The sequence below is a fragment of the Cryptomeria japonica genome, chromosome 10, assembly GCF_030272615.1.
Source record: "Cryptomeria japonica chromosome 10, Sugi_1.0, whole genome shotgun sequence".
Taxonomy (NCBI): Eukaryota; Viridiplantae; Streptophyta; class Pinopsida; order Cupressales; family Cupressaceae; genus Cryptomeria; species Cryptomeria japonica.
In genome coordinates, this window is record NC_081414.1 from 392,503,497 (window position 1) to 392,520,943 (window position 17,447).

The 17,447-nt window shown below is 35.4% G+C and overlaps 1 protein-coding gene across 1 annotated transcript; it reads right to left on the reverse strand.

Annotated features, from left to right (window-relative positions):
• Positions 1-3,909: 3,909 nt before the first annotated feature.
• On the reverse strand, positions 3,910-8,390 carry LOC131038574 (protein NUCLEAR FUSION DEFECTIVE 4). Its single transcript, XM_057971065.2, has 3 exons — positions 7,529-8,390; positions 6,026-6,987; positions 3,910-4,958 (listed from the first exon to the last, which is right to left on the reverse strand). The coding sequence occupies exons 1-3, from the start codon at positions 7,859-7,861 to the stop codon at positions 4,397-4,399; spliced, it is 1,857 nt and encodes a 618-aa protein (XP_057827048.1). The 5' UTR covers positions 7,862-8,390; the 3' UTR covers positions 3,910-4,396.
• Between the last annotated feature and the right edge of the window lie 9,057 nt (positions 8,391-17,447).

The following is a 17,447-nucleotide window of genomic DNA, read 5'->3' on the forward strand; positions in this document are numbered from 1 at the left end:
CAGGAAAAACACTTCAAAGGAAGCTTACCTTTGTATTTTCTGGTGCCTTTTGGAAGTCTCTTAGCACGAAGAGCTTCAAACTCCATCAGAATCTCCTCATCGTCCATATCTCTGCTTGGCCTAGATTCATAACTGGTACTGACCTCTTTTCCTTTCCTGGTCGGTGCGGAGGAAGTAGATGCTCTCAAGGATGACTCGGTCTTCTGAACACTACCATCATAGCCATTCAATTCATATGCAGTCAACTTTGCAATAATAGAGTCTAAAGATACCTTGCTTTTGTCGATAGACCTTAGCTCCTGAATAGTGGCAACCCTGATTGCATAGACCGGTAAAAGTGATCTCAGAACTTTACTGACAACAGTGGCATCATCAATTGTTCCACCAGTGCTCTTGATTTCACCAACCACTCTCTTGATTCTTATGCCATACTGTTGAATGGTCTCTCCTTCAACCATCCTCATATCTTCAAATTTTCCTCTAAGGCTTTCTTCCTTAGCCTTCTTGACATTTTCATCACCGCCATAAATGGATTCCAGTTTGTCCCATATTTATTTTGGATTGTCCTTATCTTGTACATCAATGAACTCTACATTGGACAAGCTACTAATAAGGGCTTCCATGACTTGCCCATTTTCTTGTATCTCTCTTTTTTGATCATCGGTTAGAGTGCCAGAGGGGATTACATAGGCATTCTCAACATAGTTCTAGTGTTGTGCACCCAAACTCTTGATATATATCTTCATCCTATCCTTCCATATTTTAAAGTTGTCCTTGTTGAACTTAGGACCTTCCCTCTTCATCATTAAAGCAAGATCTTTTGCCTCAAGCGGTTAAGCTTATATCACCGAGGACTTGGATGTGCTCTGATGCCGATTGATGAATAATGATGAACTACTAAGGTCCTAACTGGTACTGAGAGGGGGGGGGGAGTGAATCAGTACATACAAAATAACTGCTTCAACACTTTGTCATACCAAAACACATATGACCGGTTATCTTCACCACTGAACTTAACCAAAGCTATACTGGTTAAACAAACATACTTCAGACAACATTCAACAAATCTCAAACCTTGATAACTACTTCACTGATATAATCATGCATGAGTTGTACCAATAATACCACAACCATTTAACGATGCATGCATATCTAACTGAATCAAAACCACACAATCTTCACATGAAAATCTCACAACCCATAACACACAGAGTTTTCACGTGGAAACCCAAATGGGAAAAACCATGGTGGGAATGAATACCCACAAGCTGTTTGTGAACTCTTTTGAAGTCGGCTCTGTTAGGAGGCTAGTCCGGTTAAAGACTTTACAATAAAGGTCCTGTTAGGAACTGATCTTGTTAGGGATCACCCGATTAAGGGATGGCTATATACCCTATTAAAGGTTGAAACCCTGTTAACAGTTACCTTGCTAGAGGATTTAAATAACTCAATGAACTTGAGCCACCTAGTTAGAGGATTTACAACAAAGCCTGTTAAAGCTACCCGGTCAAGGGATTTACCTTCTGTTGAAATGGTTAGAAGACAACAGGTAAGACACTCTAATCTGATAACAACACTTCTTGCTAAGGTAGATCCTTTTCAGTTCCTTTGTTCTGCAATCACACTCTGCAGATTCCTCACTCTGGTTTGGCAAGTATCAAATCTCCAACACGCGGACACAAACACAACTTTTGCCAACCACTACAATAACAAAACTCATCGACCTTATAAACAACAATTAGGTCGGTAGCATAAACCCTAAACCCTAAATATTTTAGGTTTACAATTACAAGCGGTCCAATTCTAACCGTCTAAACACATTTCATAGAATGAAACGATCTAAAACAAATCAAGACATTCTACATCGTCCAATCTTCACCGCATCTGGAAATCAGTAACCCATCACGCGCTCTTCACATACCGCTAAGAAAAAAATGTTCATTCCCGAGGTAGGCATTCAATGCCTTCAGTCTTCACACGCAAGGTCCTCAAAGAAATCCTTCATGTGCACACAACTGACGTGGCATCTCGATCCTCATCCTTATTCTTTAACTAACTCATCACAAAACATCATCGGTTGCATCGCACAAGCCAAATCACCAAACTGGTAGTCACACTTAGTGAACCTCGACACCGGTCCACTCCATTCCGGTTGACCATAACCGCTTCTGATCTTCATACCGGTCCATCTGCTTGAGCACTTATTGACATCAATGACAACATGCATTATCACCGCTTCATCATATGCCAACAATATCTTCTATCTAATCTTTCTCCTATAAAGAATGCTCTTTTCACAACTTCTTTAAGGGTGAACAAAATTCTAGAAGTACAATCTTGACCTTCTTTTTAGCAAAAAAAATTCATTCATAGAGAAATATAGTTCTAATTGATCCAATTGATTATCTATTGCATTTGCCTAGGCTTATTTGAAACCTAAGGATGACTTGACCACCAAAATATTTACTTGATGATAAGTCGATGGAACTTCTTCTTCAAGGACTTCTCAATTTGAATAAATAAAACTTTTCACTAATCCATGAGCGCTTCTATGATTTTGTTCTTGATCATCATATGCATCTCCTCTTGCATTGGCTTGCCCATTTTGAAATGACTCAATAGATAGTTCGATGGATCTCCAAGTTTGATGCCCAGGCTTAAATACTCTAATTGAGTTTGATAGGTCATGCAAGAATAAGATGAATCACTATGATACTGTTTTTTGTTTGGACAAATCTCCAAATGAGAATTTAGATAAAGTAATATGCACATGGAAAAGTTTTATTTGTTTATCATGTACTTAAAATGTTGTAATTTGATTGTTGTTATTTACCTATCTATTTGTGAAGCTAATGCTACATATACATATTTATAGATTACATGCCATAAAGGTTGAGAGTGTTTATGTAAATTGAACAAATTGTTATAGAAGTTGCACAATTTCAATGCGAGTTATCACCTTCAACAATTAGGTGTTGTCATTGGTAGGTGAACAATATGGCATAATGTGATCCTTAGAGGTGCCACCTAGATGATCATGGCAACCACTGTCTAATTTGTCCAATGTAATGCTTGGAACAATGTGATGATGAGTGATGCGAGTTAGCCTTTTTTGGTGTGTGTGTGTGCATGTGTGCAATTTGTGTCTATGGTTTGTGAAGCTAATGTTGCATATACATATTTATTGATTACATGCCATAAAGGCAGAGAATGTTTATAGAAATTGAACATATTGTTATAGAAGTTGCACAATTTCCATGTGTCTCCTCATCTTTCAACAATTAGGTGTTATCATTGGTAGGTGAACAACAGGTTAGATGGCCTAGCATAATGTGAGCCTTAGAGGTGCCACCTAGATCATCATGACAATCACTATCTAATGTGTGTGTGTGTGTGTGTGCGTGCATTATTTTGACATTATAATGAGTATCTAGAAGGTGCTCTAATATGTTACAAACTATTGAAGTGTCACCACATTTATCACAAGCCATAAAAGTGATTTGGACATTAATGCAAGAACCATTGTTGACAAATTCTCCTTAATCAAATACATATATAAATTTGACAAATTTAACAAGTTTATGTATCTTTTATTTAAAACTAGAAAATATTACTCTATCAAAATAATGAAATTTCCATAATCCATAATGATAGTTAGCCAATACTTTTAGATTTGATTGTATAGAGTTTTTATTGCCTAAAAAGATGGAGGGAATTGTGGCACAAGAACCAAAAACCTAGAAGGGATGGGTGAGAGTTATGAGGGTTATTTAGGCTATCTTACAAACCATAAGAGTGGGTCTGCTCATGGATTCTTACACTATCGGGGTGACGGGATATGCTTCTCTCCTGTCCTAAAAAGGCTTTGTTTGCTAATAATATTGTGTCAAATATAATCAGAGAAAGCTATTAAGCCAAATGTTTTATGCCATTGTTCAATCAATAACGATCGCTGTACATTAAGTGACAATAAATAGGCATGTCGATCACTTTCAGAAATACTAATCAGAATTCTTACTCTTGTTCTTCTACATTTTATAAAATATCTCCCCCTGAACAACAGAATTAAAGCTGGCCCATTTTCAAAACGGTCACCAAATAGAAATCTTGGCACTCATTCGACTCAAATCAGAGAGTCATGAGAAGCCCCAGTAAGATAACCTCAGTGCACAAACAGAAAAAACAAGTAAAGCACCAACCCTACAATTGCTTGAAGCTATTATTTCAGTTAGGCTAGCAAATTGTAGATATTCGGGCTCTCTATGGCAAAGGTACTTATTACGACCCTCTGCTCGCATAGAAAGTGCAGTAGATACTTATCCTTTCAAACGGAAGCAGCACAACAGCTCACATTTACCCCTTAATGAGTGTTGGTTCCTTTCTTTTGCAGGGCACACTAGATACTGCATGATGCTTCCTGATCATGCTTTGCATATGAAGTTTTAACCTCCTTCATAGAAGAACTCTGTTGTGCATAGATGGTGCGATAAACTCTTCTGGTCCTGTAAACAAGAATCATACTCAGGACTGCCCCGAAGATACACACTCCTACCATGATCTTGTATGTGAGGGAAAAACACACTACACCCACACATTTCAAGGGGTGGTCCTCATCGAAAGGCCCAGTTGTCATAGTACCAGCCTTCATATGGTGCCTTGGTTGGTGCTGCTTTTCTGCTTCCCAATCATAGATTGAACCAGCAATGAAGCCAGAGAAAATTAAAGATCCTGCTGGATTAGCCATGGTAAGAAAATTGTATAGGACACCAAAGTTCTTCAGCCCAAAGAGTTCAGAAGCAGTAGCTGGTGTTATAGACCAATGGGCACCATATCCTAGACCAACAAGCAGAGTGCCTGTATATAGAGATCCAGACCAACCCATTGCAAAAAGAAAATGCCCAATAGCCATCAGAATTTGAGCTACTGCCATTGTCACCGGTCGTGGATATGCATAGTCCCTGCAGAGAAGATAGTAAAATGTCAACTGTTGGAAAAGAGTAGTAATCATTTTTCTTCTATGGAAATAATTGAGCATTATCAACAGCTTACTAAATTCTCTTACAAGAAGAGAAGATGGGAGAGATTGACTTGAGAATTGGTCTATTTATGGAGTCAATTTATATGGTAAAACAGAGGATCATAGACAATAGTTAGCTCACTGGGAATAAGAGATGGAGTAATATATTGTTTGCAAGTATTCCTTTTCCTCTTCTACTATAAGAAGCTAGCTTATTGTTTCTAAAGCATAACTACTACTTGAAACCAACATTTAGGGAATGGATTTTTGATCTGAATAAAGCAGGACTACTACATAAACAGCACTTAAATGTATGAATTTCTCCAAACTAATATTTCCAGGGGATGAATTTTCTTACTGAAAAAATAGCTTGCATTGCTCTAAATTCATATATAAATAAGAGTCTCCATAAGAAGGTTTTTGAATTTTCAGACCCTGAAGAAACCAGAGTAAAATCAGTGAAGAGGATTATGGCCTGACAATGTTATATGTAAAGAAAAGACTTATCTCAAATATAAAATTGGTGAACAGACCAATGAGACGTTAAATTTTGACACATACATTTGCAAAAAGGATCTCATAAAATACTGTATGAAAAAAGGGTAGAACAGTGATTTTTATGTCAGTCCTTGGAGGAGAAAGCTTACAAGCTTTGAATACCTGAAACTGTTTCCTTAAGGTAGGGTGCTCTGGTTCTGAATTTTTGTCTGGGGAAGAAGCTTTGCTAGATTAAAACGGCTAAAACAATTGGAACGTTGACATTTTGATTTACAATGTAGTTTCTAACATATCTTTTTATTCCCTCATTTTCTGTAATGAGTACTCCCCAGTTTCTCACAATTTCTTGCTTCTAGCCTCCCTGTTTCTTTTAACAGTTTTCCAGTTTCTGATCCTTGGTGAAGTACAGATAAACAAGAAAACAGATGAATCTGACTTGTTTCCTTATTAGAATGGAAACATGTCAGTTTCCTGTGAAGCAAAATACATAGAAACTTTGAATAGTCTTACCTCGCAACAATCTCAGACAAAAATCCACCCCCAACACGACCGAGGAAGTTCCAAATGCTTATCATGGACACAAAAATATGAGAATTATCATATCCCAATGATTGACTCATCTGACCCAGATTATCAATGACAGTCAAGCCTGATCCTGCTCCAAACAGCAAGGCAAAGAAGAGTAGCCAAAAGTCAGCCTTTATGAGAGCCTGCATCAGAGTAAAATCTTCACCTCTGTGTGGTCCTCTTCTTCCCTTGATTCTCACAGCACCTTCTGCAGCAGCACGCAGTAGGCGACTATGTAACCGGGACAAATGCTTTCTTCTCTCACATTCTGGGAGAAGATCCACTTCACGAGTCTTCTCATCCTCAAGTTCACTCAGAAGAAAACTACCATGGATGGACTGTTGTGTAAGTGTTGTCAGAGATGGATCATTTTGCAGGAGTGGTTCATGCACTGCAGGAGATGTATAAGCAGTTACAGGACAAGTGGAATGAGTGTCCCCAGAAAAGGTTGAGATCAGAGGCAAAGCCAAAGGAAGAAGCAGGAGAATGAGCAGTCCAACAAAGAAAATTATGCTTAATATCCTCTTCACATCAAAGACATCTTGCACAAGCATGGTAGCCATCAGATAGACAGCCAATAACATGCAGAAGCCATATATGTAATTGAAATAGTTAGAATCTGATTCTTGCTTCTGCTCTCTAATGGGAATTGGCCTCACAATGAACATCATGCTCATGACCACCAGAGAAGGAACAACTGCTACCAGGATAATAAAGGCAGCTTGATCAGGAGCACACATGGCCGCATATATCAGTGCAAATATTGCACCGCTTAAGCCTGCAAACCCCTTCAGTATTCCAACAATAGGGCCTCTGTTCTTGGGAAAAATTTTCACACAGGATACCAGTGCAGCTGTGTTGAAATATGTTTCTCCATTGGCTCCAATGCACAGAAGCCCACAAATCTACAATAAATACATTTTGCAATTGAAATTCAAACCATTAGGCATATTAGTAAGCACTAACTACCTAATCTAATCTGGTTTAATATCATACATGATATTGTTCTTTCTTGTTTCTGGATTGGATTGTTATTGCTTTTTTTCATCCACAACACAATCGAATCCAGAAACATGAAAGAACAGCATTAATAGATTGTAGAAACCTTATATCATTAATAAATGATATTTCAGTCCCTGTAAGTAATTGAATGCTTCTGATAATAACAGCACAGGTGCTTACTTTACTTCAGAGATAGACACCTAAGCAATAGTGTTACTGTTTCAAATTAATCATTACACTCCATAGTCTAATTTATCAAGTGGTTTTTCCAGATTCTGATCATTTTCCACAATCTAACTTGTTATTTATCTCAATATGTTTTACATCAGATTATACTCCATAATCTAATTCATTAAGATTTTTTTCACATTTACAATGACACAATAATCTAATCCATCTAGTGAAACCAAAGCAGATTTGAAAAGAAGGCAGTGATTACTATACCATCCAAAATGGCAAGGTGGGTGCTCTATGCAACACTATAAGCCACAGCCAACCATATCCAACAAGATTTTGCAATGCACCAATCAACAGAAGTCCCCATGTAGGCAGGATTTCACAGAGGGACCCTGCAACCAATCCAACACTGTCACCAATATCCTTTGCCACACCCAATCTGTTTATCTGCTTCTGGTTGTAATGCAACGAGCTCTTGATAATGGGTGAAAGGCTTCCAAACACATACCCAAGACCTGCACATGATTGAACCCATATGCTTGCAACTACAACAAACCATCTATTGCGCCATATCTGCTTCACAACCTCTACTCCCTTCATTCTTTCCCCAAAATGAAATCTTTTGCTTACGAAATCCTTTCCAGTTGATCTCAATATACAATTCTATACAATAAAAACCTGAAATCCTTAAATCATCATTCTTATTCTTAGCTTTAGAGATTGTTGCAGAGCAATGGTGTCGGCTGCTTTTAAATATCGGTCTTATGGGCCCACCACAGAAAACATCATGGGTCCCACCATGTCGGATCTTCCTGGCATGTCTGAGCTTGGATTGGATTGTGTTAGTAGCCCGAATTGCTTCCCAAATTTGTACTGTGCCCAGATCAGGAAATTGTCAAAGAAATGAAATTAGATAAAGGATTGATCAGATTGATCCGTGTCATGGGATCAATTTGCCAGCAGGGAACAGAACATATACCTACGTACTTGTGTTATCCTTTACCAGTTGACTAGAGACAAAAGGACATGACGTTCTTGCTCACATCAACAGATCAAATCTATATATGTGGCTTGTTTTTTTCGCAGAATAGATTTTTCCTCACATTTAATGGGCATAAACTCAGATGGTGACATGTTTTGTTTTCTCACATGTCACAAGAAATGGGGAAAGAATTCCAAGGTGAGCATTTAGACTAATAATTGTGATAAGGTATATGGATTATCTTATTATTTCTTTTAGCCAGGCGTCACTAAAGTTGCTATCTAAATATTATAAAAAATTACTTGTATTTGACAATGCTAAAGTAACGTGTTGTATAAATTTTATAAAATATTACAACTTGTATTTGATAATACTAATGTAATGTGTGGCATGAATTTTATAAAAATATTAAAGTGATTTTAAGATGACCTATAAGATTGTAATGATTTTATTTATTTTTATATATTTAAATAGTTAATTTAAATGAATAATTTTTTTTGTATAAAAAGAAGTGAAATTGTGTATTTGATTGGGTGTGAGAATATAATGAAAAATACTAAGAATAAATATATTTTAGAGTTGGAAATGGAAAAGGTTGTGGAAGATAGTTTATCCATGATTTTTGGAATTTTATTTATCAAGATTTTTTTTTGAGATTGTGTAAACATTTAGGTCGGTTTTATAGATGTGGATTTGATTTAATGCATATGAATTTAAATCTAATAGGTGAAAATTAATCTATTGATTATGTACCTTCCAGTACTTGACAACAATGACTTGTCTCATGTTTTAAAAGTCATGATTAAGGATTGGGAATGTTGGCTAACACCTTTGGAAGCTTGCTTAGTGAGGATGTTGTATTTCATAATACTAATTTAATCTCTTGTATAGATTTTACAAAATATTACAACTTGTACTTAATAATATTGAAGTGATTTTAAGATAACCTATAAGATTGTAACGGAATAAAATATTTATATTTATATATAAATAGTTGATTTAAATAAATGTGAATAAATTATATTGTATAAAAAGCTAAGAGAAATTGTGTGTTTGATTGGAATGAAAAATAATGAGATCAAATATATTTTAGAGTTGGAAATAGAAAATGTTGTGGAAGATTGATTTGATGTATGTTGATTTAAACCCAATATTTGAAAATGAACCTACTAATTATGAACCTTCCATGCTTGTCAACAAAGATTTGCCTCATTTTCTTAAATCCTTATCTAAGGATTGGGAAAGTTGACAAACACCTTTGGAAGGTTGTAAGTGAGGATCTTCTCCTTATGATAAGACCTTAGATCTAGGTCAATAAATTTTTAACAAGTTTGGAAAATAACACAAAATGAATGCAAATGATGTTATAATGATGAGTATAACTTGGAACTTGAAACTATTGCAAAAAAGTGATGTAATGACCTAGTATAAAAAAAGGTATTAAGAACTTGATGACAAAGAGTGTTAAGAGTGATTTTGAGAGGAATGATACTAGAAGTGGGTGGTTCTAAGTGGTAGGTGATGAGTGACCTAGGTTCTATTTGATAATGCCCAAGTATTCAAATGAACAAGGGTGATGTCCTTTTGTACACAACCTAGGAACACAATTTGAAAGTTTTAATGCAATAATTGACATAGAATGACTAGTTGAAATTAACTTGATTTGGGTTTGAGAATAATGATCAAATATGCACCATATAACTAACTCAAGTCATTTATATGCCTATAGATTAAAATTGAGTTACAAAAATTATTCTAGAATTAAAAAATATTTTAGCAAGATTTTTCTCCTTTTAAGTGTCAAATGATAAATGAGATCAATTAGAGTGCCAAAATTATGTGTTAGGACTATGTGCTTGGGATGCCCATTGTAATGCCTACCTAGTCCTAGCTTGAGATGTATATTGTGCTTTGTACTAGATGTATATTGTGATGTAGATGATCATATTTTGATGTTATTGTTAAACATATTTCACTATGGAGGTGTTTCTTGAGATACATGTGTGATGCGAGCTTGCCCAAGTTGTTATTATATTTTGGGTCATGAACATGTGCATTAATATTTATACTTGTAAGTATTTTCTATCATGAATTGTATTATTTAAATGTAATAGATTTGTGGATATCATATTCTATCCCATTGGCTAGTTATGCAATGCTTCACCTTTTTGATATATATTGAGTAGCTACACTTGACATGTGCGTTGAGTGGTTATAGGTACAAGGTATTTATCCACTTGGCTCCATAAGTTTGAGTTATACCCCAACACTAGTTATATGGAGATGTCGCATTGGTCATTGATTACTTTTCGTTACTCGTTGTACTCGATTCGAGTGTGAGTGCCTAGTTATTTTACCCATGTTGACCTTGATACCACCATTGGTATGATTCCAAAAATCATGTCCTGTGTGAATGCCCAATTAGTGTATGATTTAATATGTTGATTAAATTTTGGTTTTCGTAAACTAAATATAAAAATATACTTTTATGGATTTAAATGAATTATTAGGTCTGGGTAAAATGAGAGTAAATAAAGTCATTTTATGTTTTAAAAGACCTTGGATTAGAAATGTCTCTTTATAATTAATTTAATTGTGTGGTAAAATATTATTGTAGACACCTAAAAATGTCTCATTAATCTGCACTAATTATTCGTCCTATTAATTAAATAATTATTTAATTATTTAATTAAACTAATTAAATTCTTCCAAATTAATTTTATTCATTGCACCCCAACATTACTAATTATTCTATTTCTATCTTATTAATCAATTAATCATTTGACTATTTCTATATAATTAATTAAATAATTATTATTTAATTAATTATGATTTAGTCCTTTAATTAAATAATCCTTATTGTTTAATTAAATTCAATTTCAAATAATTAAATAATTTCTTTAAATTATTTAATTAACTAATTCATTCTTCTAATCTAAATTTTAAATTCAAAATTCCCTAAATTCCAATTTCATCAAATTTCAATTAATTTCAATTAATTTTAATAAATGTGCATTTCAATTTCGTGTTTTGAAAATCCAAATTTAAATTAAAATGAGAATGAAATGTGAATTTCATGTTAAAATCCTACAACACGTGTTGAAAATCTAACTCCCACTGATTTTGAGTTTGACTGGGCAAGCAATTCAGCCAATTGAGCAATCTATTCAGTCATCTCCCCAGTTAACTCAGTTAACTCCTCAATCACCTTTTTCAACTCTCAATCAACTTTTTGGAATAGAGTAATCAATTTAGTTAATAGACCAGTCATTTTAGTTCACTAATCAATCTAATCAGTTCATTGATCAATCAATCCAGTCAACTCATTTGTCAACTCATCAATCAAATGAGTTAAACTCCCAATCAGTTTTGTCTCAAGCAATCTCAGCCATTGATCAATTCTATTCCAGAATGAATCTCAACCGTCCATTCTCGTCCTCCAGAATCTATAAACAACCCATTTCTCCTCAATTTTTTGAACCACTATCTTCAGAATTATTGTGTCTAACTTATGTAGGTACTCTAATGCAACACTGAGAGCCAAACAATCACAATGATGAAGAAGATTAATAGAAGCCATGGACGAAGTCAATTGAGGGAGTTTTAATTTAGGTTCTATGTTTCATTAATTTTTGTCTTAAATTTTATTGTCATTTATGGATCTAGCTAGTTAGATTCAAGTTTTGGTGGTTAACTTGGTTAATCTAGCTTATTTATGCCTAAATTTTTCCATAAAAAACATTGGTGAACTTGACATGAACTAACAACAACTGAATTTTTTTGTTTTCTATGTGTTTGTAGGTTACAGGTACGGATTTTCATATTCATGTCCATAATTTTGCATTTGTTTCAACTGAATTTCGCATTCGTTTTGAAAGAAATTCGCAAGAGTTTTGTCAGAATTTCAAATTAGTAGTAGCAGTATTTCGCATTAGTATAGTCTTGGTTTCACATTTGTTTAAATAGTGTTTCACATTCATCTAGTAAAATAGGAAGTTTTTTGTTTTTGCGTTTTCCATTTTGTTCTGGTTTTCTGGTGTTACTGATTTTCTGTTTGTAGCATGTGGCGAGGAAAACAGGGAAGACATGAATGCTCAAGACTCTTATTTAAACTACTAACTTGTGGATTGTAGGGTTTCCTTTATTGATTTCCATTTTTGCTCACATTTTGATTTTGGTGCTTTAAAATAAACCTTTTGTATGCAATTCACATTTCGATTTGGGGTTAAAAATGGACATGGATTTGTTTTATGCTTAGATTAGATCACACATTACAATGCTTTAAGGTTAATAAACTCTTATTTGTCATGCTTGGAGCACTTTCTCATTTCATAGGGTGGACCCATAGTTGCATGAAGTGCCTTTCCACCCACCTTTGGGGTCTTTGAAGATAGGGAAAAGTGACAACAACACTTGTCTTTTATTTTAGTAGTGAGGGGTATCTTTGATTGGGGATTTCATCACCCCATAGAGGTATCTCGAATCGGGACACGTTGGGGATATCAACTCTCTCAACGTGATCTTGAGTGGGTTTTTCAAGCCGCTATATAAATATGTTGGTCAGGCGACTAAAGTGCTGAGTGAATTCGATGTATGAAAAGGCCCCCTCTATACAGATAAGCTCAGTTAAAGCCTTAAGTGGCTTGCTTCAAGAATTTGTCGTTAGATTGGTGATCCCTTGAAACTATACTATCAGCCAATTGTTTTAGTTAACCCAAAGTCCCGCATTTGATGCTTCAGGGAGTGCAGATCGTACCCTGTAGATACCTCTCATGTACCCAACTTGATGAGGCAGGAATCCCCCAGTCATAAGATCTTCAGATCTTTGGTGTAAGAGAATCTGGTATACCCAAGAAGTGTGTGTCGTGGAGTGGAGCCAGTGCTACTTGAATCTCTATATGTCCATCTTGTATGAGGTATTTTATTGTAGAGGCCCCATTGAATGGTTTCCCATATCCAACCTAGGTTGTAAATGCTTTTCTCATGTCTCTAATTTGTTTGATGTTTTTAACCAGTAAGGGTCAGTCCTTTTTGGGCCAATCTAGGCCCTTTTTCTCACGTAACTTTGATTTTCAGAGTTGTCAACAAAAAGTCCAATTGACCATACTATCTTTTCTATCTATATGCAGTGTTTTCAAAGTCTCAAAAAAACAAAATTTGTGCTCAAACAAAGTCATAGAAACAACCAACTAAATCAACAAATAAATTACCAAACAAGGTCCTCAATTCAAAACAAAAACATCTTATTCACATCTTTTATTATCATAGGTTTGCCCAAAGTCCTTAGTCCTCATCTTGCATCTAATCCAAAATTAGAAGAAATGAATCCTAAAATAAATCAAGATCAAGAGCAAACTCTTTCATCTAATCCGATTTTTGATCAAGACTGCCAAGAGTCGTATGTTGATCCCCTAATATTTTTGTATTCCATCCATAATGATCCCTTTCCATCTCTATAGAAAAGTGTCCTTTTAAGTCCCATTCAACACCCACCTCCTAAGCAATGATCCAATTCAAAATCAAGAGCGAATGGTGCAGGAGCACCTAGTCTTCATAGACAATCATAATCTTATGATTATATTTAATGTTCAAATCATACCTTAGGCTCTATGAAGCCATTGGAAGTCACTAGGAAGTCCTCAATTGTGAAGATGAAGGAATATTGTAATGATTGTTAATATTGCATCAATGAAGGCATGTTGCCATTAGGTCATGTTAGATGTATAAAGTGTGTATGAGGGTATAAAGTTGTTTTTAGGTGAGTTTGAGTGTTCATTTGTTTTAATAAGGCCTAGGAAGGCCATTTGTCATGCTAAAGGGTCAAATATGCAAAAGTTGTCAATATGGCAAAAGTGGGAAAAATTCCAAAATTAGGAAGTTGAAAGGTCAAGAGTCAATTTTGGTCGGCTATTACTGATTATACAAGTTTGTAAGTTTGATATAAACATGCTTCTATTATTGTATGAGGGGGGAGGGTTGAAGTTTGGGATGTGAAAACAATGAATACAATCTAAAAATTCTATAAATCCCATGCATTTCCTTGTCTCAGTCAATTCATTCCTGCAAATGTTGATAGTTAATGGCTTGAAACTAATTGTAGTTAATCGTATTAAGAGTCTACTTTCCTACAAATTTGATTGGACATAATTTCATTAGGTTTCAAAGAAGATAGAGCAAGTTTTCTCAAAATAGGCCCAAAACTAGGCTAGGGTAACCAACGAGTAGACAAAATTGCATATCTTTCATTTTTTACAGGTGGCCAAGTTTAAAAATGTGTATTATGAATCCTTTTAGATAAACTTTCATATTTCAAAGGTACAAATTTAATGGTCAAGGTTTACTTGTACTTAATTGATGCCCTAGCACTATTACTTCTATGTCTCAGATTGGTAAATACAGTAAAAAGTCAAATTTTGGAGTTTTGTTTGCCATATATCTTGAATAAGGTTGTGTAGGAGTATTTGGAGGAGTGGTGAAGACCTTTTGAAATATGTTTGAAGCAGTGGTAAGGAGAGATAAATGTTGGCATTTGACTGAACCGATAAAGTTTGTTGTTGATATGCAATCGGTAAATGATTGATTGGTGAATTTGATGAAGAGATTGAGATTCACGTTTGATGACTAAGTTTTGTGTTGTCATTGATGACAACAATTTTTTTATAGTCATCTAAGTCTTGGAAGCCAACCGGTATAGAAGACAGTTTATTAGAGAACCAATAATTAGGACTTCAACCGGTAAGAAGTGAACAAAGTTGCATTCAAGCAACCGGTACAGGCGATTCGTGAAGAGTTGGATGATGTGGTTTTAAAGCAGTGTTGGAGACAGGTATTTGGAGTTACGTTCACAACCGCATTGGCAGATTCAACTGGATAAGCAAGATTTGATGTACAAAGTAGACAAACTAGAAGAACACTTAATCAGTAGTGATAAACTCACTTAAATCGGTAAATCAACACAGGATTTATTTTGTCGGTGGCCGACATAAGTAAAGTGTGGAATGATTCATTGTACCTAGGAAATTGTTCCAAGGTTGTAGCCGACTAAAAGTGAATGTTTATAAAAAGTGTGATGAGGTATGAAGTCGGTGTGTGTAAGTGTATGAGATCATTAGCGAATGATGAAAATGTGATTGTGCAGTGATTAGGGAAGATTTGTAATGAAGTATTGTTGAAGTTTTGAGGATCTGAAGCGGATCTTATCAGACACAGAAGGTGTTACATGAAGATCTTTTGACTGTTGTTTTCCTAGTAGTTTGCAGCAGTAAAATCCCCTAACCGGGTAGGTCCTAACATGCCTTAATTTGTAAATCCCCTAATAGAGTAGCTATATATCATAGTCTTAAATCCTCTTGTGAGGTTGATCCTAACAGGTCATTGCTCCTAATAGGACATAGTTGTAAGACCTTAACCGGTCAAGATTTTTATTTTGTAGATAGTGAATCTTGTGGGTACTAACTCCCATCATGGTTTTTCCCTTTTGGGTTTTCCACGTATAAATCTCACGTTATGTGGAATTTGTTTTATTGGGCATTAACTTATATGGTGATATTCCTCTTATGCTTGTTAAGTTTGAAGGTGTTTAAGTTGGTGATCAGATTCACATTATTTTTGCTTGCACTGATTCACCCCCCTATTAGTGCCTTATAAGTTCATCAATGGGTATCAGAGCCACACTTCCTTGAGGCTTAACCACTTGGGAAGGATCCCTAAGGCAGACATGGGGGATGGAATGAGCTATAGAGAGATATCTAAAAGACTTGTAGAAACTTAGGAATCCCTAGAAACATTGAGAGGCAAGTATAAAGCCTCACTTGCTAAGAGGAAAGAGCTTACTAAATAATTGTTGGAGGTCTCTGAAAGTAGCTCTTCTGATGAAGCAAACATAGATGCATTGGCTGATGAAGTGGAGAAACTGAATGATGAGAAAGCTAACTTGAGGAGAGAGCTTGAAGCCCAAACCATCCAAACGAGTCAAGAACTTGAAGAAAGGAGGACAACAAAAGACAAGATCAAAGAGAAAGAACACAAGATTTTTAAACTAAATCAAGAGGTTGGAACCTTGACTGCTTCACTTCAAGAGGAAAAAGAAGAAAAAGAAGAAATAAAGGCTGATCTTTATATGGCAATGTATCTTAGAGAGACTCTTATGAAGTAGAATGAAGAACTTACTAAAAAACTTGTTAATGCTAATGAAAAACTTGCTAAGTTCAATAAGAGTTCTACCATGCTTGATGAATAGATTCAGTCACAAAGGATGAAAGGTGATACAACTGGATTAGGTTACTCCACATTTGAGAAAGGTGAGTCTTCCGGTACAAATGGAAACATGCATGCAGGTAAACCTACACCTAAGATTCAAAAATCCACTAGTAAGAAACCTTATAAACATGTATGTTTCAATTGTCATAAACCAGGACATACTACTAATGTTTGTAGGAGAAGATCTAATGTTGATACTAGTTATAGACCTAATACTTATCAAAGATACGTGCCTAGAATATTTAAAGGTTATTGTTACACATGCAACATGTATGGACATAGATTTATTGAATGCAGGTATGGAGCTAATAATCCAACACCTCACATGAATCATATATCTAGTGGTAATTGGAGAAGAAATTTTAATGACCAAAGAAAATCTACTTTGCAAAGACCCTATGCTAACCGGTCTAGCCCCTATGAGATGGAGAAGAGAATGAATGTGATTTGCATAATTTATCATAACTATGGACATGTGGCTATGAACTGCAGAAGAAGGATTGGTAGAGGCAATGCGGGACCTTGGAGAGCATCCGGTAAGGCTTGCTATCATTGTCACCAACCGGGACACATGGCTAAGTTTTGAAGAGTAAAGAAGAATCAACTGGTAAATCAATCTGCTGACCAGAAAGGGAAGAATTCAATCGATGTTGAGGAAACCAGAGCTGAGATGAATAGAATCTGGAAGAAGAAGAGCGATGATAAACCATCTGAGGAGTTAAATTCTTCACCTAGTGTGGAGAACCCTTCACCGAAAAACTCAGTTGTTTATACAACCTGGGGAGAGCTTATTGTTAGATCTTTAGAAGAACCCCTGGATGAAGTACGGTAAGTCTGATCAGCACATTTTGATACTTTTTGATGTTATGAAGAATTTTTGGATCATAACCGGTAGAAATGATGTATCTTTGGCAACCAATAGTATGTACTAGTATGTTAAAAGAA